This window comes from Panulirus ornatus, chromosome 31, assembly GCF_036320965.1.
Source record: "Panulirus ornatus isolate Po-2019 chromosome 31, ASM3632096v1, whole genome shotgun sequence".
NCBI lineage: Eukaryota > Metazoa > Arthropoda > Malacostraca > Decapoda > Palinuridae > Panulirus > Panulirus ornatus.
This window is the reverse complement of record NC_092254.1, coordinates 1988585-2007500: the sequence shown is the minus strand read 5'-3', so window position 1 is coordinate 2007500 and position 18916 is coordinate 1988585. Positions and strand designations below refer to the sequence as shown.

Sequence of the window (18916 nt, the reverse complement as noted above, 5' to 3'; positions counted from 1 at the left end):
GGAGCTTGCGTCACATGTGTGGATGCTTGCGTCATAATTGACTCATCCATGCTTGCGTCACGATCGTAGACGCTTGCGTCACATATAGACGAATGCGTCACGATTACTCAAAAAAAAAAAGGAATCACTTTTGTGAGGTTTTTGAGTGTCCATATTGACACAGACTCACACAGGTGAATTGACTGTACAAAAGCTAAAAAGCTATAATGAGTAGTTAGCTGTGGTGGAGGGGCTGGAGACTGTGGTGGAGCGCATCCACCATCATCACCACCACAGCTAAAGCCTACAGTCGCCTACAAAATACCGTAAGATACATCTGAATATAATTGTATGTATGTACACTACATTTTCAAGCCTTCTATATTGTCCGACATATAGCACACAGAGTCCCTATAGCTGGATATAGCAAATTGATGATATAGAAGTAGTCAGGTATCTTGAGTCACGTGCAAATGTTGATGGAAAAGTGGCATCAACTGGTAGTTAATTCAGGAAAATTTTGGTTTCATCATAACTATAGTTTAATTGATCTATATACAGTGAGTGGGATTTAGTGACGGAATAAACGGATTTAATGTGGGATTTATTGGGATTCAGATAACATAAGATTTATATGAATGTTGACGGCTATCAATACATATATATATATATATATATATATGTATATATATATATATATATATATATATATATATATATATATATATATATATATCTGTGTGTGTGTAGGTGTGTGTCAATAATGTTTGGAATATGTGAAGGGGACATCCCAATAAACTTCATATTTACAATAAATAACCCTGTAAATTTCTGGTTATGTAAACAATTTGAAAGGATCACATTATCAAGTTATCAGCCAATGTTTATGTCCACATGTCAGGGTAACTGGTCATTCATCATTAGGGGTAAATCTTTTGAGGTTTTTTTATTTACAGTCAAGCCAGTAGCCATGTTGGAAATGTTAATGACAATATACTCTGTAAATTTAACAAGAATGTTCACCGAGAATGTGCAACAGGAATGTTTAACGAGAATGTTCAACAGGAATGTTTAACGAGAATGTTCAACAGGAATATTCAACGAGAATGTTCAGTATGACAATGAGCCAAGTATGAACGTTTGAGAAAAGAATGGTGAAGGTCAGGTGGTTGTAGAATGTGTTCAGGTGAACGTGTTATAACTATTGACTGTCTGGTGGTGGTTGTTAATACTTCAAAGGTTGTTCATTATGTGGGTGTTGTTGTTAATCATCACCTGGTTGTTACCAGGGTTGTTAGCTCAGCAACAGTTCGTTAACAGACTTGGTATGGCTTCCGTTCATCATCTGTTTTTCGATGTTCGTTAACCGTCGTTAACAACCGTTCATATTCCCGATTGTCTTGTTTCTCATTGGTTGATGGTTGTTGAGGGAGAGACTGGTGGCTTGGATAGCTGACTGGTGGTTGGCTGAGTGGTCGTTACAGGGTCACTGAGTGTTAACTGCTCCCCTGATGATAGAGAAATTTTGTTTTGTATATTATTTTGTAACGAAACACCAGTCATTAAGCTTATTATTATATGTTAAGAAGTAAATATTGATATATATATATATATATATATATATATATATATATATATATATATATATATATATATATATATATATGTATAAATTATCCACCTGTATAGCAGTCTATATATCCAGGTACCTATATATCTTTGTACTTATCTATCTACCTATATATATATATATATATATATATATATATATATATATATATATATATATATATTCTTTCTGTCCTTTTCTTTGGTCTGGATAAACACGGTCTCAACACACAGTCTCCTCAGCTGCGTCCTGGTAAATCCTCCCAGGAGTGAGGTGCCCACATGACTCAGGCTGTGTTTATTTTCAGTGGGATCCGTCTCTGGCATGTTTATAGTGCAGACACAAGGAGAACGAGGCAGTAGAGGCTACACCTGGACCTCCAGAATTAAGACTTTAACTCTTATTTACGGCTCAGCCCTCTGGTAAGGCTCCTCCTTGCCTGCTGACGAAAATTCAGAAGTTTCAGCATTTTCAGGTAAGTGTTTTCAGAATGTTTCTCCAATAACTGTAATAACTGTAGACAGCTTTATTTACCGAAAAGGGTATATATATATATATATATATATATATATATATATATATATATATATATATATATATATATATGCTCGTCATTTTTCCCGCATGAGCGAGGTAGCGTCAGGTGAATATAGACATATTATGATTTGACAATTAAGATGATAATTTGTCGAGGAAACATCTATTGTCCTCTACACAAGCTGGTATCATTGCCATCTGTAATCCACAACAACAGATGGTACTGAACCATCTGCCGTTCACAACACCAGCTGGTGGTGTGTGGTCCACAACACCAGGTAGCAGTGCTACCATCTGTGGTCCCTAACACCAGCTGTTTGTGTTGCCCTCGTGGATCAGAACACCAGCTGGCAGTATGACCATTAGCGGAGCAGAACCAGCTGGTTGTGTTGCCCCCTGTGGATCAGAACACCAGCTGGCAGTATGACCATTACCGGAGCAAAACAATAACAATTTATTTCGTGCGATCTCTGGCTGGCAACACCACACCGGTTATTTGCATAATCTAGTTTTCTTTTATTCAATTTCGAACAAAGAAACAAAACGAAAGAAAGTGGGAAATTGAAAGCAGTGGTTTGATCGCATGAATTCTAATGTTTCACGTGATAGAAAAAGATAGATAATTATAGACAATAGAATTTAGACACTAACCCTTCTAACCTGATAGAAAAAGACTTCTAACCTGATAGAAAAAGATAGTTAATTATAGACAATAGAATCTAGACACTAACTCTTCTAACATAAGAAAAAATATTCAGCGAAGAGAATATTGGAGAGTTTTATGTCAGAATAGAATATTAAATCTTTTTAACCTTGAAGAAATCTTACCTTTTCAAAATGAATAGATCTGGTTCACAATGTATGGTACCTTAAGTCTAACTGGTCCCGAAATGTCAAGAAGGCTTGAGAATCTGGAAGGATGGAGATGGATTTTAATATATTTAACATATTTAACATATTTAACATATTCCAAAACTTCGCTAAATTGTCTCAGTTCGTTTGGCAAGTAAATTGGAAGACAAAACTTTTGTATAATGTGGAGTGAGGATCGAAAATAAACTTCAGGATATATATATATATATATATATATATATATATATATATATATATATATATATATTAAAGCTGTGTAGGTATGTATATTTGCGTGTGTGGACGTGTATGTATATACATGTGTATGGGGGTGGGTTGGGCCATTTCTTTCGTCTGTTTCCTTGCGCTACCTCTCAAACGCGGGAGACAGCGACAAAGCAAAAAAAAAAAAAAAAATATATATATATATATATATATATATATATATATATATATATATATACATATATATATATATATATATATATATATATATATAACCATAATTAATCTTGGTTATTAAGTATGTTGGTCAAACCCCTTCGTAACCAAATTAGGGCCAGGGATGTTATCAACAGTTTTAATTATGCTTATATAATCATTGACCTCATTTGCATAATTATCGGATAATGGCAAGTGATTGGGCAAAAACTGCTGCTGGATATATGTGTCATTATGCAGTCAATCAGACCAGCAACAACCACTTTAATTAGAGGCTATCAATGGCATGTAGTTCAACCTTTAATGACATGTATTGTAAGAGGTCACAGACAAGACTGAGGTAAAGGGATGTGGTTCTCTCTCTCTCTCTCTCTCTCTCTCTCTCTCTCTCTCTCTCTCTCTCTCTCTCATATATATATATATATATATATATATTATATGAGAAGAGAAGGTACATGTGTGGGGTCTGGTTGTGAGGGAGGGAGTACCTGGGAGTATATGAGGTATATGGGAGCACCTGGGAGTATCTGGGAGTATGTGGGAGCACCTGGGAGTACCTGGGAGTATGTGGGAGCACCTGGGAGTACCATGGGAGGGACAGATGACAGGGGATCAGCTGGGAGAAGGAGGGACCCTCTCCCAAACAACATCACTCTTGGCTTACCTGGTCTGGTCTAGGTGGGTAGTGGCGGTAGGTGGGCGGGGAATGCCGCCCACACCGCCCACCACCCTGCCGCCCACCTCAGGTGGTGTGGGTGGAGGCCGCCCGTCCACCACAGACAGGAGAGGGAGGTCCACACCACCAGGCTGGTGCGAGCAGGGAACCCGCCTCCTCCCACACCTCCCTGCATGGCTGCTCGATGCTCGCCTGTGGGAGGCCAACTTGTGGTTAGCACTGTGACCCCCCCTGCTGTGGTGACCCTGTGACCCCCCTGCTGTGGTGACCCTGTGACCCCCCCTGCTGTGGTGACCCTGTGACCCCCTCCCCCCGACTAGCGTGTAAGACATCATTCATCTGGTCAGGTTCAGCAGCACCACGCCCCCCAGTCTGTCATCCTCTTCATCTCATTCGTTCCCTGCCATCAAGGTCACAACACCACAGGTCAACCTTGCATTACCCTCAGCATGTTACCATGACCTCTCCTCCGTCCTAGGAACACCCCCCCCCCCCCCCCCACACGTCCTAGGAGCTCCCCACATGATGATCATCCCAATGTCTGGCTTCCCCTCAGCTGGGAGTGGGTGGAGCCGAGGCATGTCACAGTCTGCTGCTTCCTGTACGTTCACTGTGGCGAGCAGCCACATGAAGATTGACCGTTATACATTTTTTTTTCTTCCTAGAGCAACAGAGCTTTACCGTTGGCCCCCTTGCCCATGTCTTTCCTAATTCCTTTAACCTTTCCTCCTTCAAGACAGCTCTGCAGACACACGAGAACCACACATTTTCTTCTGTATTATATTTTTTTCCTCATAATTTCCAGTGTTTCTTTCTTGCCTGATGCCCACGTCTGGGGCAACTCTCGCTCCACCTGATGTCTGATACTAATGTGAAAGAAAAATATATATATATATATATATATATATATATATATATATATATATATATATATATATATATATATATATATATATATTCGGTGTATTTCAATCTATTTTTCCCTTTTTCTATCTTGATCAGAAGGAGGGAAGGTATGTAAATATGTGTTCTGCTTTATACCTTTATTACTGAAAAATTCACAGGACTAAAATGGCTGACGGTCAATAAAGCGAGGGTACATCCTGAGAGCTTCCTTTATTTGAGCGAGTAAAAGCTTTTTTTTCTCTCTCTTTTTTTCCTCCATTGATATGTACACGTCGTCGCGATGATGTAGGGCGACTGGCCTCCAGGCCAGGGCCACAAGGACACAACAAAAAGAATATGTTTGGAGGAGGAACCTTTATGTTGTCAGGCGTACGTCGAGCTGAACGTACTCGTGCAAGACAACTCGGGAGGGAAGAGGGTCTTTGGAGGTCTTTGGAGGTTCCTATAGAGGTCTTTGGAGGTTCTTATAGAGGTTTTTGGAAGTTCCTTTAGAGGTATTTCGAGGTAATTTGGATGTTCCTTTAAAGGCATTTGAGATTCCTTTGGAGGTCTGTGGAGGTCTCCACCCTTACAATGACCAGAGAGGTCTTGGAGGAAGAACTGTGTGATGGGTACGTGATCGTGTACTGCAGGGGAGGAGGAGGAGGAGGAGGAGGAGGAGGAGCAGGGGAGCAACAGTAACATCCGGGTCCATAACGGGCAAGATATCCCCTCCCAGATCAGCATGGTCATCTGTTTGTTCATCACTTCCTGTATAGTGGCCATAAAGATGCTCCCTGAGTGGCCGGTTGGGAAAGCTAGAATGCCCTCTGAGTGGCCAGCTGGGAAAGCTAGAATGCCCACTGAGTGGTCGGCTGGAAGCGTAGCAGTAACACCAACGCAGGAAGAGTAACAGTGTTGACCCCAGCAATAACGCTCCATCATTAACATCAACAGTGTTACCACCGCCGCCAGTAACGCCAGCCAATCAGGAGGATCCTAACGTTTAACATGTTAGCACACTGCATAATGTTAACATCACATAGAATGTTAACATTGCAGGATGTTCTGTAAAATGTTAAACCTACCTGATGGCGTCTGGGTTTTTGCCCGACGAAACACTTTATTCCCGTACCAACATGATAATACTTCCCCCTCTTAAATAATTCCCGTGCCAGAATGATAATACTTCCCCCTCTTAAATTATTCCCGTCCCAGTATGATAATACTTCCCCCTCTTAAATTATTTATTCGTTGACATAAAACCGGACGAAATGGGAGGGTTACTCAAAGCTCCCACGTTACTTGTGGTGGGGGAGACAGCTCCAACGTTACTTGTGGTGGGGGAGACAGCTCCCACGTTACTTCTAGTGGTGGGGGAGACAGCTCCAACGTTACTTGTGGTGGGGGAGACAGCTCCCACGTTACTTCTAGTGGTGGGGGAGACAGCTCCAACGTTACTTGTGGTGGGGGAGACAGCTCCCACGTTACTTCTAGTGGTGGGGGAGACAGCTCCAACGTTACTTGTGGTGGGGGAGGCAGCTCCCACGTTACTTCTAGTGGTGGGGGAGACAGCTCCAACGCTACTTGTAGTGGGGGAGACAGCTCCAACGCTACTTGTAGTGGGGGAGACAGCTCCAACGTTACTTGTGGTGGGGGAGACAGCTCCCACGTTACTTCTAGTGGTGGGGGAGACAGCTCCAACGTTACTTGTGGTGGGGGAGGCAGCTCCCACGTTACTTCTAGTGGTGGGGGAGACAGCTCCAACGTTACTTGTGGTGGGGGAGGCAGCTCCCACGTTACTTCTAGTGGTGGGGGAGACAGCTCCAACGTTACTTGTGGTGGGGGAGACAGCTCCAACGTTACTTGTGGTGGGGAGACAGCTCTCATGTTACTTGTGGTGGGGGAGATATCTGCCACGTTACTTGCGGTGGGGCGACAGCTCCCACGTTACTTGCGGTGGGGGTTGGGGGGGGGGGCATCTCCCAGCATGTGGGCGACACACCGTCTCCCAGCGCTACCAGCCAATACCTCATTATAATTCAATTTGTTAATTTGCTACCCTGTATATGCAAATTGGATAAATCACTGTGAATTTAGCCTGAGAGGGACGATGGTCGTGTGGGGCTTGTTTTGTGGTGGCTTACTGTACCTCCAGCTGCTGGCTGGGATGGTGAGCAACCACAAATATCGACCAGGTCACCGTGGTGGCTTGTGAGGTCGACCAGGTCACAGTGGTGGCTGGTGAGGTCGACCAGGTCACAGAGGTGGCTGGTGAGGTCGACCAGGTCACAGAGGTGGCTGGTGAGGTCGACCAGGTCACAGAGGTGGCTGGTGAGGTCGACCAGGTCACCGTCGTGGCTGGTGAGATCGACCAGGTCTCAGTGGTAGCTGGTGAGATCGACCAGGACACAGTGGTAGCTGTGAGGTCGACCAGGACACAGTGGTAGCTGTGAGGTCGACCAGGACTCAGTGTTGGTTGGTGAGGGGTCTGGGTTGGTGGCTTGGCCCAACCACACACACACACAGTATGGTTGCCCCATGTCTGGTTCATGTGTGTGGTTTCTGGTTGCCAGCGGGAGTCCTGGTCTGGTAGCCACCAGACATGTTATCTCAACTCTCTCTTTCTCTTCTTTCAATGATTTTCAACGGGAATCTTTTCTTCTTGTGTGTTCATCTCTCGTCTCCTTCCTTCCTGGAATTTCAACTGTGTAGTTTTTCCTTTGTGAACTTGGACACCTTCCCCCCCCCCCCTCCACACCCTGCCTCCCTCAGGTCAAGGCAGGTCGACAAAGACCCCAGGTCGACACAGCCTCCAGGTCGACACAAGCTACAGGTCAACACAGCCGAGGTCGACTCAGCCACCGTGGTAAAAGCCATATTTACCGTGGTTGACTTTTAATCCAATGTTTTCATATTTCATTCCTGACCAGTCCTGACCACGCGTTTCCTCTTGACCAATCCCAACCACGTGTCCCACCTTACTAATCCCGACCACGTGTCCCACCTTACTAATCCCGACCACGTGTCCCACCTTACTAATCCCGACCACGTGTCCCCCTTAATCCCCACGTGTCCCCTCGTGGATCTCTGTCGTTTTCGTTCGCTGACAAAAATAATCTCCAACAAGAAGATGAGAGTTTAGTGTGCGTCACAGTTTTGAGCCAAGCCGCCAGACACATTCGTATGAAGATAGTTTTATTATATCCTTTTTCTTCTTTAGATTTCGCTGATCATAGACTGGAATATTTCGTTTGTGAGGATATTCTGTAAATGGTACAGTCCTGAAACTGGGCTGTTCATAGATATTCATCTTCACCCAAAAAATGATTGTCATTCTTATCATTGTCTTCATCTTTCCGGAGATGTAGGGTATGAGGCAGACGCGTCCAGTCCTCCACCACGGAAGATGACTGAAGCGTTGTTGTTGTGTCCGCTGGTAATCTGGCTCACATCAAGAATCAGAAAGTTCTTTTGTTGATTCTGTTTTTTTTCAGAGACAGTTCCAACACCCATCCACATATGAGTCACGTAGCTGTCTCTCTACATATGAGTCACGTAGCTGTCTCTCTACATATGAGTCACGTAGCTGTCTCTCTACATATGAGTCACGTAGCTGTCTCTCTACATATGAGTCACGTAGCTGTCTCTCTACATATGAGTCGCGTAGCTGTCTCTCTACATCACCTGAGATGCTGAGATAACGAAGAGAATTATGTCCGGGATCTGTTACATTGGCGACGGATGTATTAAACATGTCTTCTCCCAAGCAAAAGATAAGATATTATGAAGTGTGACATTACGTCAGTATTTTCCACTTCTCACAATGACTTTTCAATCAAAAATGAATCAAAACTGCTATTACTAGATATCAAGACAACAACAAGTACTTTAAGGAAATGTCGTGCCTCAAGTGTGCGACTGAGCTAAAGGCCATAAACATGGTGCTATGTCCGCTGGGAGTCGAACCCAGCACTTGCCAGCCGACACACCAACACAGGCTGGACTGAGCAGGCTCGCCATGAGTGCTGTAAATGAAGATTTGCATATATTCCTTTTATTTTCCAAGGCTGAGCCACAAACATGCATATTGCTTGCTGGCCAAGACCAGCTGGAATTCTTACAACGCATTGTATACAAAGATGCAATATACCAAAGCAGTGGAACCCCTTCATCTGCAGGCAGGATGTAGAGAGGAAATAACATGTTTAAATAAGAGTGTACTTAAAGCCGTGAAGTTCGGAAAACCTAGTCGCACATGACGCAAAGATGGTCTTTATACACGCCATGTGCGTTGCTCTGGCTCCGCTATCTGCGGGCAAGAAGGACATTAGAGTAATAGATAGAGGGAAGGTTTTATGTCCAGATGCCAGAGATGCTAAGACCCACGGCTGATGCACGATGGTTCTGGCACTGACACTCAGAACACGACGATCCTGATGGTCACACGGATGTCCTCCTGATGGGCGGGCCAGATATCCATCAGACTGGAGGTCAGAAGTGCACGTGATGGGACGGAGAGGCCATGACCTGATGGGCAGACAGATCTGCACCTGATGGGCAGCCAGACATACACCCGGTAGCCATTCATTGTCAATCAGAACTTGGTCGGAAGAACATTCCTTCAGAAACTATAATTCTGTTCTTTCGTGTTTCCTGTCCCCACTCGTGCGCCTCCCTGGACGAATAATGTACAGAACATTCCTGCATGAGACTCCAAGGGACCCCAGGCTGACCTTTGACCTCAAGCACCAGAAGCTGACCTCGACTACTGTTACAGTCTAAAGATACAGCTCACTGTAACCTCAGGTCTCTTGATCCCGGTAACAAGTTGTCCTCTTCCGGGTGCGTGTCTGTATTTGTTCTTTGTATTTCTTGAAATGTGACCAAATCTGAGAAGCGTATTCCAATTTTGACCTCAATTACGACCTGGTATGCCCTCATCCACGGAACTAAATGCGGTTCTAATACTTGCCAGCAGACACTTTGTCTCCTTCACTATTATTCTCCAGAAGTCTGGCTCTGGAAACGAGGTTAGGTACAATGTCAACTCCTAAGTTCCTCTCTCACACACACACACGTTCCTGCAGTTTGTATCCTTCAGATGATAGTCTTAATGAGGCCTCTTTCACTGTGGCCCATCCTCATTACATTTACTCGGGTTGGATTCCATCAACCATGTATTAGAGCTGCTTTGGAGTGTGTCTAGGTCCCCTTGTAAGGTAGGACAATCCTTTTTGTTTTTACTTTCCTCCTAACCTTGGCGTCATCTGCAGACATATTCAGGTGTCTAACTCTTCTGGTGTATGTGCGTGTGTGTGTGTGTGTGTGTGTGTGTGTGTGTGTGTGTGTGTGTGTGTGTGTGTGAGCTATAGCAGTAGACAGAAAACATCCCCTTGCTATATAACATAGCCAAAATATATAATAATACACTGTCATCGCCATTGATGAAGTAGTACCTGTGTGTGTACCAGGGTTCCCTAGTGTACTGGTCCCGGTTCTGTACCTGGTTACCTGTAGGAACAAGGGCTACTTGTAAGGTAGTATCAAGTTCAGACCTATCCTGATAATGATACAAGTTCAGACCTATCCTGATAATGATACAAGTTCAGACCTATCCTGATAATGATAAATGAATTTCAAAATTGGACAGACATGGAGACAGACGCTCACACTGAGACGTAACCACACAGAATACATACAGACGCATATATGACGTACAGACAACGTTCAAACAACGTACAGACAACGTTCAAACAACGCACAGACAACGTTCAGACAACGTTCAGACGTGGTTCAGACAACGTTCAGACGTGGTTCAGAGGACGTACCGTGGAGGACGTGGACCCTGGCTGTGGCCGACTCCGCCCCTCGGGGCTGACACGTATAGTTGCCTGAGTCTTCTCTCCTGGCCTTCTGGATCAGCAGGGCCGACCTCGTGACCTCCCCAGCCTCCGTCAGCACGCTGACACCGCCCCTGGCCGAGTCGTAATGGATCTCCTGGGGGAGGGGAAGTAGAGAAGAAGGGTCGCGTCAGGTGGACTGACAACGACCTTAGGAGGGTCGTAATGGATCTCGTGGGAGGAGAGCAAAGAAAGAAGGGTCGGGTCAGAGGGTCGTCAGTGTGTGACTTACATCATCAACCAACCCACCCTGGCAGGGTCGTCGTTCAGTATGGGTCGTGAGGTCGTCCCCGACACGACCACTCCAGTGCCTGGGGGTCAACGACCACTCCAGTGCCTGGGGGTCACGGTCAGGGGAGGGAGGGTAGGAGTGCCAGGAGGTGCCAGGTTAGAGAAGCGTTTACGTGTGATGGGAGTCGCGAGAAAAACGTTATCAGTAGAAACGTACAATAGATAAGAATTCTTTGTTGGAGTTTTTCAAGAACTCCACATGGAGTAGAGATATATAATGCCATCAAGACTAACAAAGTATATTATTGATTTTTTTATTTTGCTAAGTTTCATGTGAATATGATCTGTTTATTTCATTGTTTACAAACTGGTTTATTTATTGACTCATTATATGTGGCAAAGGGAGAGTTGACCTTCCCTAAGGCCAGGTACCCATTTACCGACCAGCCCTCAAGGGCAGGATGTGCACCTGGGTTGGGTGCGAGCCTACTGTCCCTTCCAGGACTCGAACCTGGACCTGTGGGGTTCGGTAGCAGCGACGCTGACCATTGAATTACCATTAATAACTTTGAGTCAATTTTAAGTTTTCACTAAGTTTCCCTAAAATTACGCTTGGCAGTTATTTAAGTTCCTTATTATCGCCGTCTACTTCATCTACGTCTTCGGAAATATATTTCTACGTCTACTGAAAAGATAGATATATTTCGCCATTCAAGTAATATATTTCTACAGTATATAGTCTTACCTGTAACTCAGTGGACCTCACTTCCGCCAGTCGCCATGGTTGAGGACGCCAGTCATTTGTTTTTTGGGAATGTAAACAAAGCCTCAGGGAACAGCTGATGCGTTAGCTGATGACTACAACAAGATGCGAGTGGTTGTCACTTACCCAAGTCCTTTTCTGTGGCGTCCCTGGGGACCTGAGGGCTCTGAAGGGACTCACTTTGTGTGCCAGGGACTCCCTTGAGGGCTGTGAGGGACTCACCTTGCCCTCGTGGAGCCAGGTGAGGGCGTGGGGCGAGCGTGCGTGGTACAGCACCAGGCAGGTCAGGTTGATGGTCGAGCCTGTGTTTATGTGAAGGTCTCCGCCCCCGAGGATCTCCGTGCGCGGTTCTGGACGGGGTAGTGGAAGCAACACACATCTGTTTAGCACCTGTGCAACCCGTCTACACACACACACACACACACACACACACACACACACACACACACACACATCTGTCACCACCCTCCCCTCACCCCTCTTACAACTGCATCTGTCCACCTGTAGTACACCTAAAAGGACACTTGTGCCCCGTCTGAGACGGTGCTATATTCATCATGGAGAGAGAGAGAGAGAGAGAGAGAGAGAGAGAGAGAGAGAGAGAGAGAGAGAGAGAGAGAGAGAGAGAGAGTAGAGAGACTCACCAATAATATGAAGGGTGACAAAGTGGCTCCTGGGTGGGGTCGTCCCAATCTGGCACTCGTACACTCCTCTGTCCCGGAGCTGGACGGAGGCCACCAGGAGCACCCAGTCCCCTGTTGACGGCTCGTACATCGCCTGGTGGAGGAGGACATCACACAGACGTCAGGAAGTCACTCTACATAGATGTCAGGAGGGTTATCTATACATCAGCCTTCCCCCTATTATGTCCTTGACTAGGAGGGAAGGGAGGAAAGTATTATAGTAAAAAAAAGTGTAGGATTAATCATTATGGAGACAGGAAGGGAGCGAGGCATTGCCTGCTGGAGGAGGTGTTCCATAGTGATGTCATGAAGTAAAGAATGATGTGCCTGACGGAGCAGGACATCATGACTTTATGATGTCACACCATAGAAAATGGCAGTTGGGATGTCAAGATTAAACACAAAAATCGGAGTCGCTAGAAAGTTGAAAAGCAAAATGAAAAACACTGAATGAAAACGACAGCAACACCAACTTTTTAGTATTACTAAAAATGTTACAAAGTTTTGGCTTTCCAGATATAAGCTTCACGTAAATAAAAAAATGCATAAATTCTTTACAAATTAGTACTAAAATTCAGGTATGTTGCTGGCGCTATAGAACTAAGCCATTACCTTATAGTTTATGAAAAAATAAAGAAAAATTAGTTACTGGTCAGAATAATATCAGATGTGGATATATTTGTGTGTGCGCGTCCGAGCGTGTGAGTCCGTGTGCATGTGTGTAAAAAACATTTTGCCACACAGAGACACAAACACAGCTACACACTACTCCCCCTGGCTTCATCCATCAACAAGGCCTCTTTGTTACGGTGGTGGGGCGGGATTTTCTGACATCCGTGTGCTGGTCTCATTCGTTGAGCTGAACAAAGATTTATACATCGCTCCAACAACTGGAGAGATGTGTTGACGTTTTTATTATTAGCAGTTACAGCTAAGCCAGCTTTATTAGCAGTTACAGCTAAGCCAGCTTTATTAGCAGTTACAGCTAAGCCAGCTTTATGTCTTCCTCTCTCCTCTGCCTTTATTTATCACAGTGGTCTTATGTATTTGTTTTTGTTTTTTTCTTTACAATATTCATGTTTAATGGCTCAGAAATATTTCATTTTAGGGGGTTCGATCAACAAATATATTTCACGTAAATGAGTCTTTTTTTTTTCTATAGTTCTAGTTCATTTCTATATTTTGGGGGGTCCATATTATATAGAAAGATCCTCACTCCTAAGACAGAATTCTGGTTTGTGGAAGTGTTTGCTTGCGTGCCTGCAGGTCTGCTGCCTGCATCACGCACCATTCACCATGACAGTACATTCCCTCCTGCAGTTCTTATGAGTCATGCCAACGAATACACGATTCCTTATTTCTTTTCTCCCGCGGCCAAACTTTAGCATTCCCCCTCCTCCTCCTCCTCCTCCTCCCATCCCTATCTATTTTCCCCCCCTCCCACTAGACTCCTAAAAATCACTTTTTTTTTCCTTATTGATTTCTTTCCTTGGAATTCTTCCATCCATCTTCCTTCAAGAGTCAGCGCTACCAACACTTGAAGTCGGAGGTCTGGTTCTCAATTTCCATCCTGGCGTTGGCAGAGGTGCCAGTAAAGGTGTCATCTTGTGAGGGAAGGAACGTTACCTGCTCTGCATATGGCGTTCTGTGGTATGACCATACTATATATATATATATATATATATATATATATATATATATATATATATATATATATATACTAGAAAGTGGTGCAGTTTTGGAAAATGGGGAAAAATGAATTTAATCAACTACTACAAAAATTCAACCATTTTTTTTGTTTGCTGTTCCATTAATGGAGATGATGGTTTAAGGGGGTGGGATGGGTTCCCTCCATTGCCTCAGGTTAATGGGCACCATTATATTAAGGGGTTCCATCTGTGTGATAGAAATCATTGGTTTGATGGAACAGTTGGTGTAATGGACACCAGTTGGTGTTATTGGCACTAGTGGTTAAATGGGCACCATTAGCTGTGTTATGCACGAGACAGTACAGTCCCCATTGTAAGGGTTTATGGAATGTATTAAATTGTTATAACCAGTAATATCACAACAGCGGGGACAGAAGTGAATGGTAGGGAATTATGTACATCAGAGTCCTCTCTCTCTCTCTCTCTCTCTCTCTCTCTCTCTCTCTCTCTCTCTCTCTCTCTCTCTCTCTCTCTCTTCACGGTGTTTCCCGTTAGGGGAATTTTCTGGCTGGTCAGGTCAAGCCAAACTTTCCCTCGTGGGCAGTTTATTCCTGTCAGCTGAGGGGGATGGGGGGGGGGGGGGGGTCAGGGACCTCGTCTGCCGGCACTCTGCCACTCACAGCTACAACGTCACTCAGGGCCATAGTGCCAAATCAGGGATGTAGCGCCACTCAGAACGCTGGTCCTCAGGGCAACAGTGCCACTTAGAATGCTGCCATTCAGAGCTAGAGTGCCACTCAGGTTTACAGTGTCAATCAGAATGCTTTTCTCGAGTCTATAGTGCCACTCAGAAAGCTGCCGCTCAGAACACCACATCACACTCTAGCTTCAACGCCATTAAGGCAAGTGTCGCCCTGAAGCACCAACTTTATAGAATACCTAACCACCCTCGTCTATTTACATTATAATCAACATTTTTTTATATACAGTTTTAATAAGGGGTTAAATTATCATAAATTTCCATGAATGACATCCTCCTTACCTATGGGCATTTAAGCAGTTTACATTCAGTTTTAGCCGCGTCTATACACAAGACAGTAGACTGTGTAGGTTTACGTAAACTGATGTGACGCCAGAGGGATGCAGGATACTCCATAGAGAAACTTAGTTTACACTATTGTCGTAATGTACACCAAAGAAACGTAGTATTCACATGAGTATACCACACCAGCCCCTCACAAGTTTACAAGATGAAAATACTTCCTCATGAGTTTACTCCTCACGATGGTCGCCTTGTGATGTTCATCTGTTACGTTAGGACGAGTGATGAAGCAACACTGTCTACACAGCATACGCTACACAGGACACCCACAGCACTAGCCAGCCAAGGTAGTCAACACTACACAGGACACCCGCAACACTAGCCTGGAGCCAGCCGAGGTAGGCAACACACGTAGACCAAGATAAAAATGGCTTTCTTTGTGTTGCCGTTCCTGCTGGCCATTTACTGGTAAGTTAGTGAGAAAAAGGTTCTCAGTTTCCTTCAAGGAGCAACTCAAGACCTTAGGTCCTCGCTTGACAACACACTCACGCTCACACTCAAAAGAACTTCTTTCTTAAAGGTTTTTTTTTCTTCATGTTGGCAACACGGCTCACGAGTCAGGCCCAGGACCACTCTATCCGCTTTCATTTACTGTACAAATTTATTTAGTTCTTCGATTCCTTCTCGTTCAGTTATGTGTTTAATATTAATTCTATAATGAAGGTTTTGTTCACGGAGAAGAACATGAGAACATGACTGAACGACGGCCGTTCACATTCACTGTAACAATCCTTCCAGAATGATAACATGTTTCCTGTACGTTTGTGTGTGTGTGTGTGTGTGTTTCCTGCACGCACACATACACAAGTACACACAGGCACGGATCAAACACACACACACACACACACACACACACACACACACACACACACACATATATATATATATATGATACGAGTCATGGCACGGTGTCAAAAGCCGTCCGTGGAACCCATTTTGGCGTCATTAGAAAAATAACAGAAGGTGAGGGAGAATGAACACAAGGACCATCATCCTACGCTCGTTAACTGTTGGAAGACCTTTAGCCTCGAGGCTGGAAAGGCTCAGGGAATGAGAGTTTGGTCTCAGGAAGGAGAAAAAACTCCATAGTTTAGCTGGGCGACATGACGAGGCATCATAATGGCCAATCCTCGTGGAGCGGGGTCTCACCACAAGAACCGTCGGAAGAAGCACCAGTCGTGTGTTAGGCGTCTGGATCCCAGAGGATCGGATATGCTCACACAGCTCACGTGAGCTGTGTGAGGAGCAATACCTGAAGAACAGAGAGAAGAAGGCAACATAAACGGGCGTGTGAGAGGGACGGTTCAAGTGAGCCGTGTGGCCTTGCCAGTGAATAAAGCTCTGTACACAAGTCATTAACAAACACAGTCATTAACAACTATGAGAAGAATAGTAATATGACCCATGACCTGTCATGTCCCTGGTGACGAAATCCTGCAAACAGATAACAAGACAAACACATTCCTTCCTGCAAGTACTTGACTGCATCATGCACATCCGGGGTTGTAAACACGCCAGGCAAACTATGGTCACGTCTGTCTCACACCATTTCATCTGACTTTACAACCCCAACCCCCCCTCCTCCCAGACGTCCTGACAACCATCAGGGTTGTGGATCATGGGATACACGTGTTGTAACCACCCAGGTTGTAGATCATCAAGGCCACAACCGTCCTCATCAGGGGTTGTGGCCCTCCCTGAGGACCGAGCGCGAAGACGTACCGCGTGATCGAGCACCACAACAACGTGCCCCTCCAGCCTCGCCTCCTGCACCACACACACACACGGTTTCCAGGCTCTATTTCCGGCTCACGGCGAGGCCGCCGGCGACAGTCAACTGGGTCTCGTATCTCGCATCTCGCCGTCAGACGCCAAGCCACGCCACGTCGCTAATCTCTCCCCACGAGACTGTGAGGCGGTATCATGGGGCTGTGTAAGCGACGCTCTGTCTCCAACGCCCGGGCGGTGGGTTTCCCTCATGATCTCCTGGGGAGAGGCGGGTTTTCTCCACCAGATATCAGTGTGGTTTCCATTTAATGGTTTCATGAAGGGGGGTGCGTGGAGGGGGGGGTCTTCCTCAGCCAGAGGTATGGTCCTCGTTGATGGTCTCTATAATGTGGGTTCTCTCCCCACTCCATACATAGACCATTGTAAGATAAACATAGGATCAAAGAGGTACCAAAGTGGTATACAGGGAACACCTGTGGTATACAGGGAACACCTGTGGTATACAGGGAACATCTGTGGTATACAGGGAACACCTGTGGTATACAGGGAACATCTGTGGTATACAGGGAACACCTGTGGTATACAGGGAACACCTGTGGTATACAGGGAGCACTAGGAACACCTACCTGGAACCTTTGGTCGGAGGTGTAGGTGTACTGGTCTACTGTGAGCAGGTGAAGGTCGCGATGCCTGATCCACGACACCTGGGGTGTAGAGAACACTTGAGAACACCAGGTGTAGAGAACACATGAGAACATCAGTGTGTAGAGAACACATTAGAACATCTGTGAGTAGAGAATACTAGAATATCAGGTGTAGAGAACACTTGAGAACATGAGTGTGTAGAGAACACTAAAATATTGAAAACAGTGTGGTGTAAAAACCTTAATAGCATATTTAGAAACCTTGAGTTACACTGCTTATTAGAGAACGTTAGGTAGTACTTGTGTATAGAGAACAGTAGAGAACACGTGTATAGAGAAGAACTGAGAACACTGGTGGAGAAAATATATCTTTAGATAAAAATAGTTCTATTATCTCTATTCCTCCTGTGTCCCTTCCACTCATTGTCTCCCACGCCCTCTCATTTCTCCTCCCACGCCCTTTCATTTATCCTCCCACGCCTTCTCATTGTACATCCCACGCCTTCTCACAGTACCTCCCACGCCCTCCAAGCGACCTTACACTTTAAGATTTCTTTCTTTTGTGATGCTTCCTTCCTTCCTTCTTTCACTTGCATACTTATATAATGAGGATACTTAGATGACATCATCAACTTTAAAAAGTCATGGCTTTCTCAAGTGGTATAGTCTCTCTCTCTCTCTCTCTCTCTCTCTCTCTCTCTCTCTCTCTCTCTCTCTCTCTCTCTCTCTCTCTCTCTCTCTACACGGGACCTACCGTGTTGTTGCCTCTGTCCAGGACACGGCAGCGTAGAGAGGCTGTCCTGCCCAGCACCGAGGACACGTTCCCCGAATGTCCCATGTCCACCTGAAGGACAAGGAAGGCAGATGTTAGGACATGCGTCACCCTGGCTGACCAACACACCTCCCTCCAGTGTCCCATGTCCAGTTAGACCATAGCTAGACCAGATGTTGGGACACACGTTACGCTGGATCATTAGGACAGGTTTTATGACCTTCCCATGTCCATCTGAAGGACATGGGAAGGGGGAAGGGGGGCAAACATGAGGACATACGTTACTTTAACTCATTAAAATACGTCTCATGAGTGTCCCATGTCCAGCTTAGCCACATGGAGAGCAGAAGTGTGGACATGCGTCCTCTGCTTCATGTGTAACATGTGGAAATGAGTTTTCTTTTACTTTACTTCATCCCGAGAAGAAAGTTTCTCCCTGTGATTAAGAATTCTCTGGCCCTG

The 18916-nt window shown here is 45.1% G+C and overlaps 1 protein-coding gene across 3 annotated transcripts in view; it reads right to left on the bottom strand.

Annotated features, from left to right (window-relative positions):
• The window catches only part of LOC139758672 (zwei Ig domain protein zig-8-like), a 51078-nt gene that overhangs the window by 311 nt on the left and 31851 nt on the right, over window positions 1-18916 (bottom strand). For all 3 annotated transcript variants that reach the window (XM_071680257.1, XM_071680258.1, XM_071680256.1), the window contains exons 4-11: window positions 18437-18526; window positions 17665-17742; window positions 12521-12653; window positions 12099-12226; window positions 10811-10979; window positions 4083-4286; window positions 2954-3036; window positions 1-1487 (exon numbers count right to left, since the gene is read on the bottom strand). The exon at window positions 1-1487 is cut by the window's left edge and continues 311 nt beyond it. In XM_071680257.1, coding sequence (XP_071536358.1) covers window positions 4093-4286; window positions 10811-10979; window positions 12099-12226; window positions 12521-12653; window positions 17665-17742; window positions 18437-18526 — 792 coding nt within the window. In that variant the 3' untranslated portion in view covers window positions 1-1487; window positions 2954-3036; window positions 4083-4092. The remainder of the gene's footprint in view (window positions 1488-2953; window positions 3037-4082; window positions 4287-10810; window positions 10980-12098; window positions 12227-12520; window positions 12654-17664; window positions 17743-18436; window positions 18527-18916) is intronic.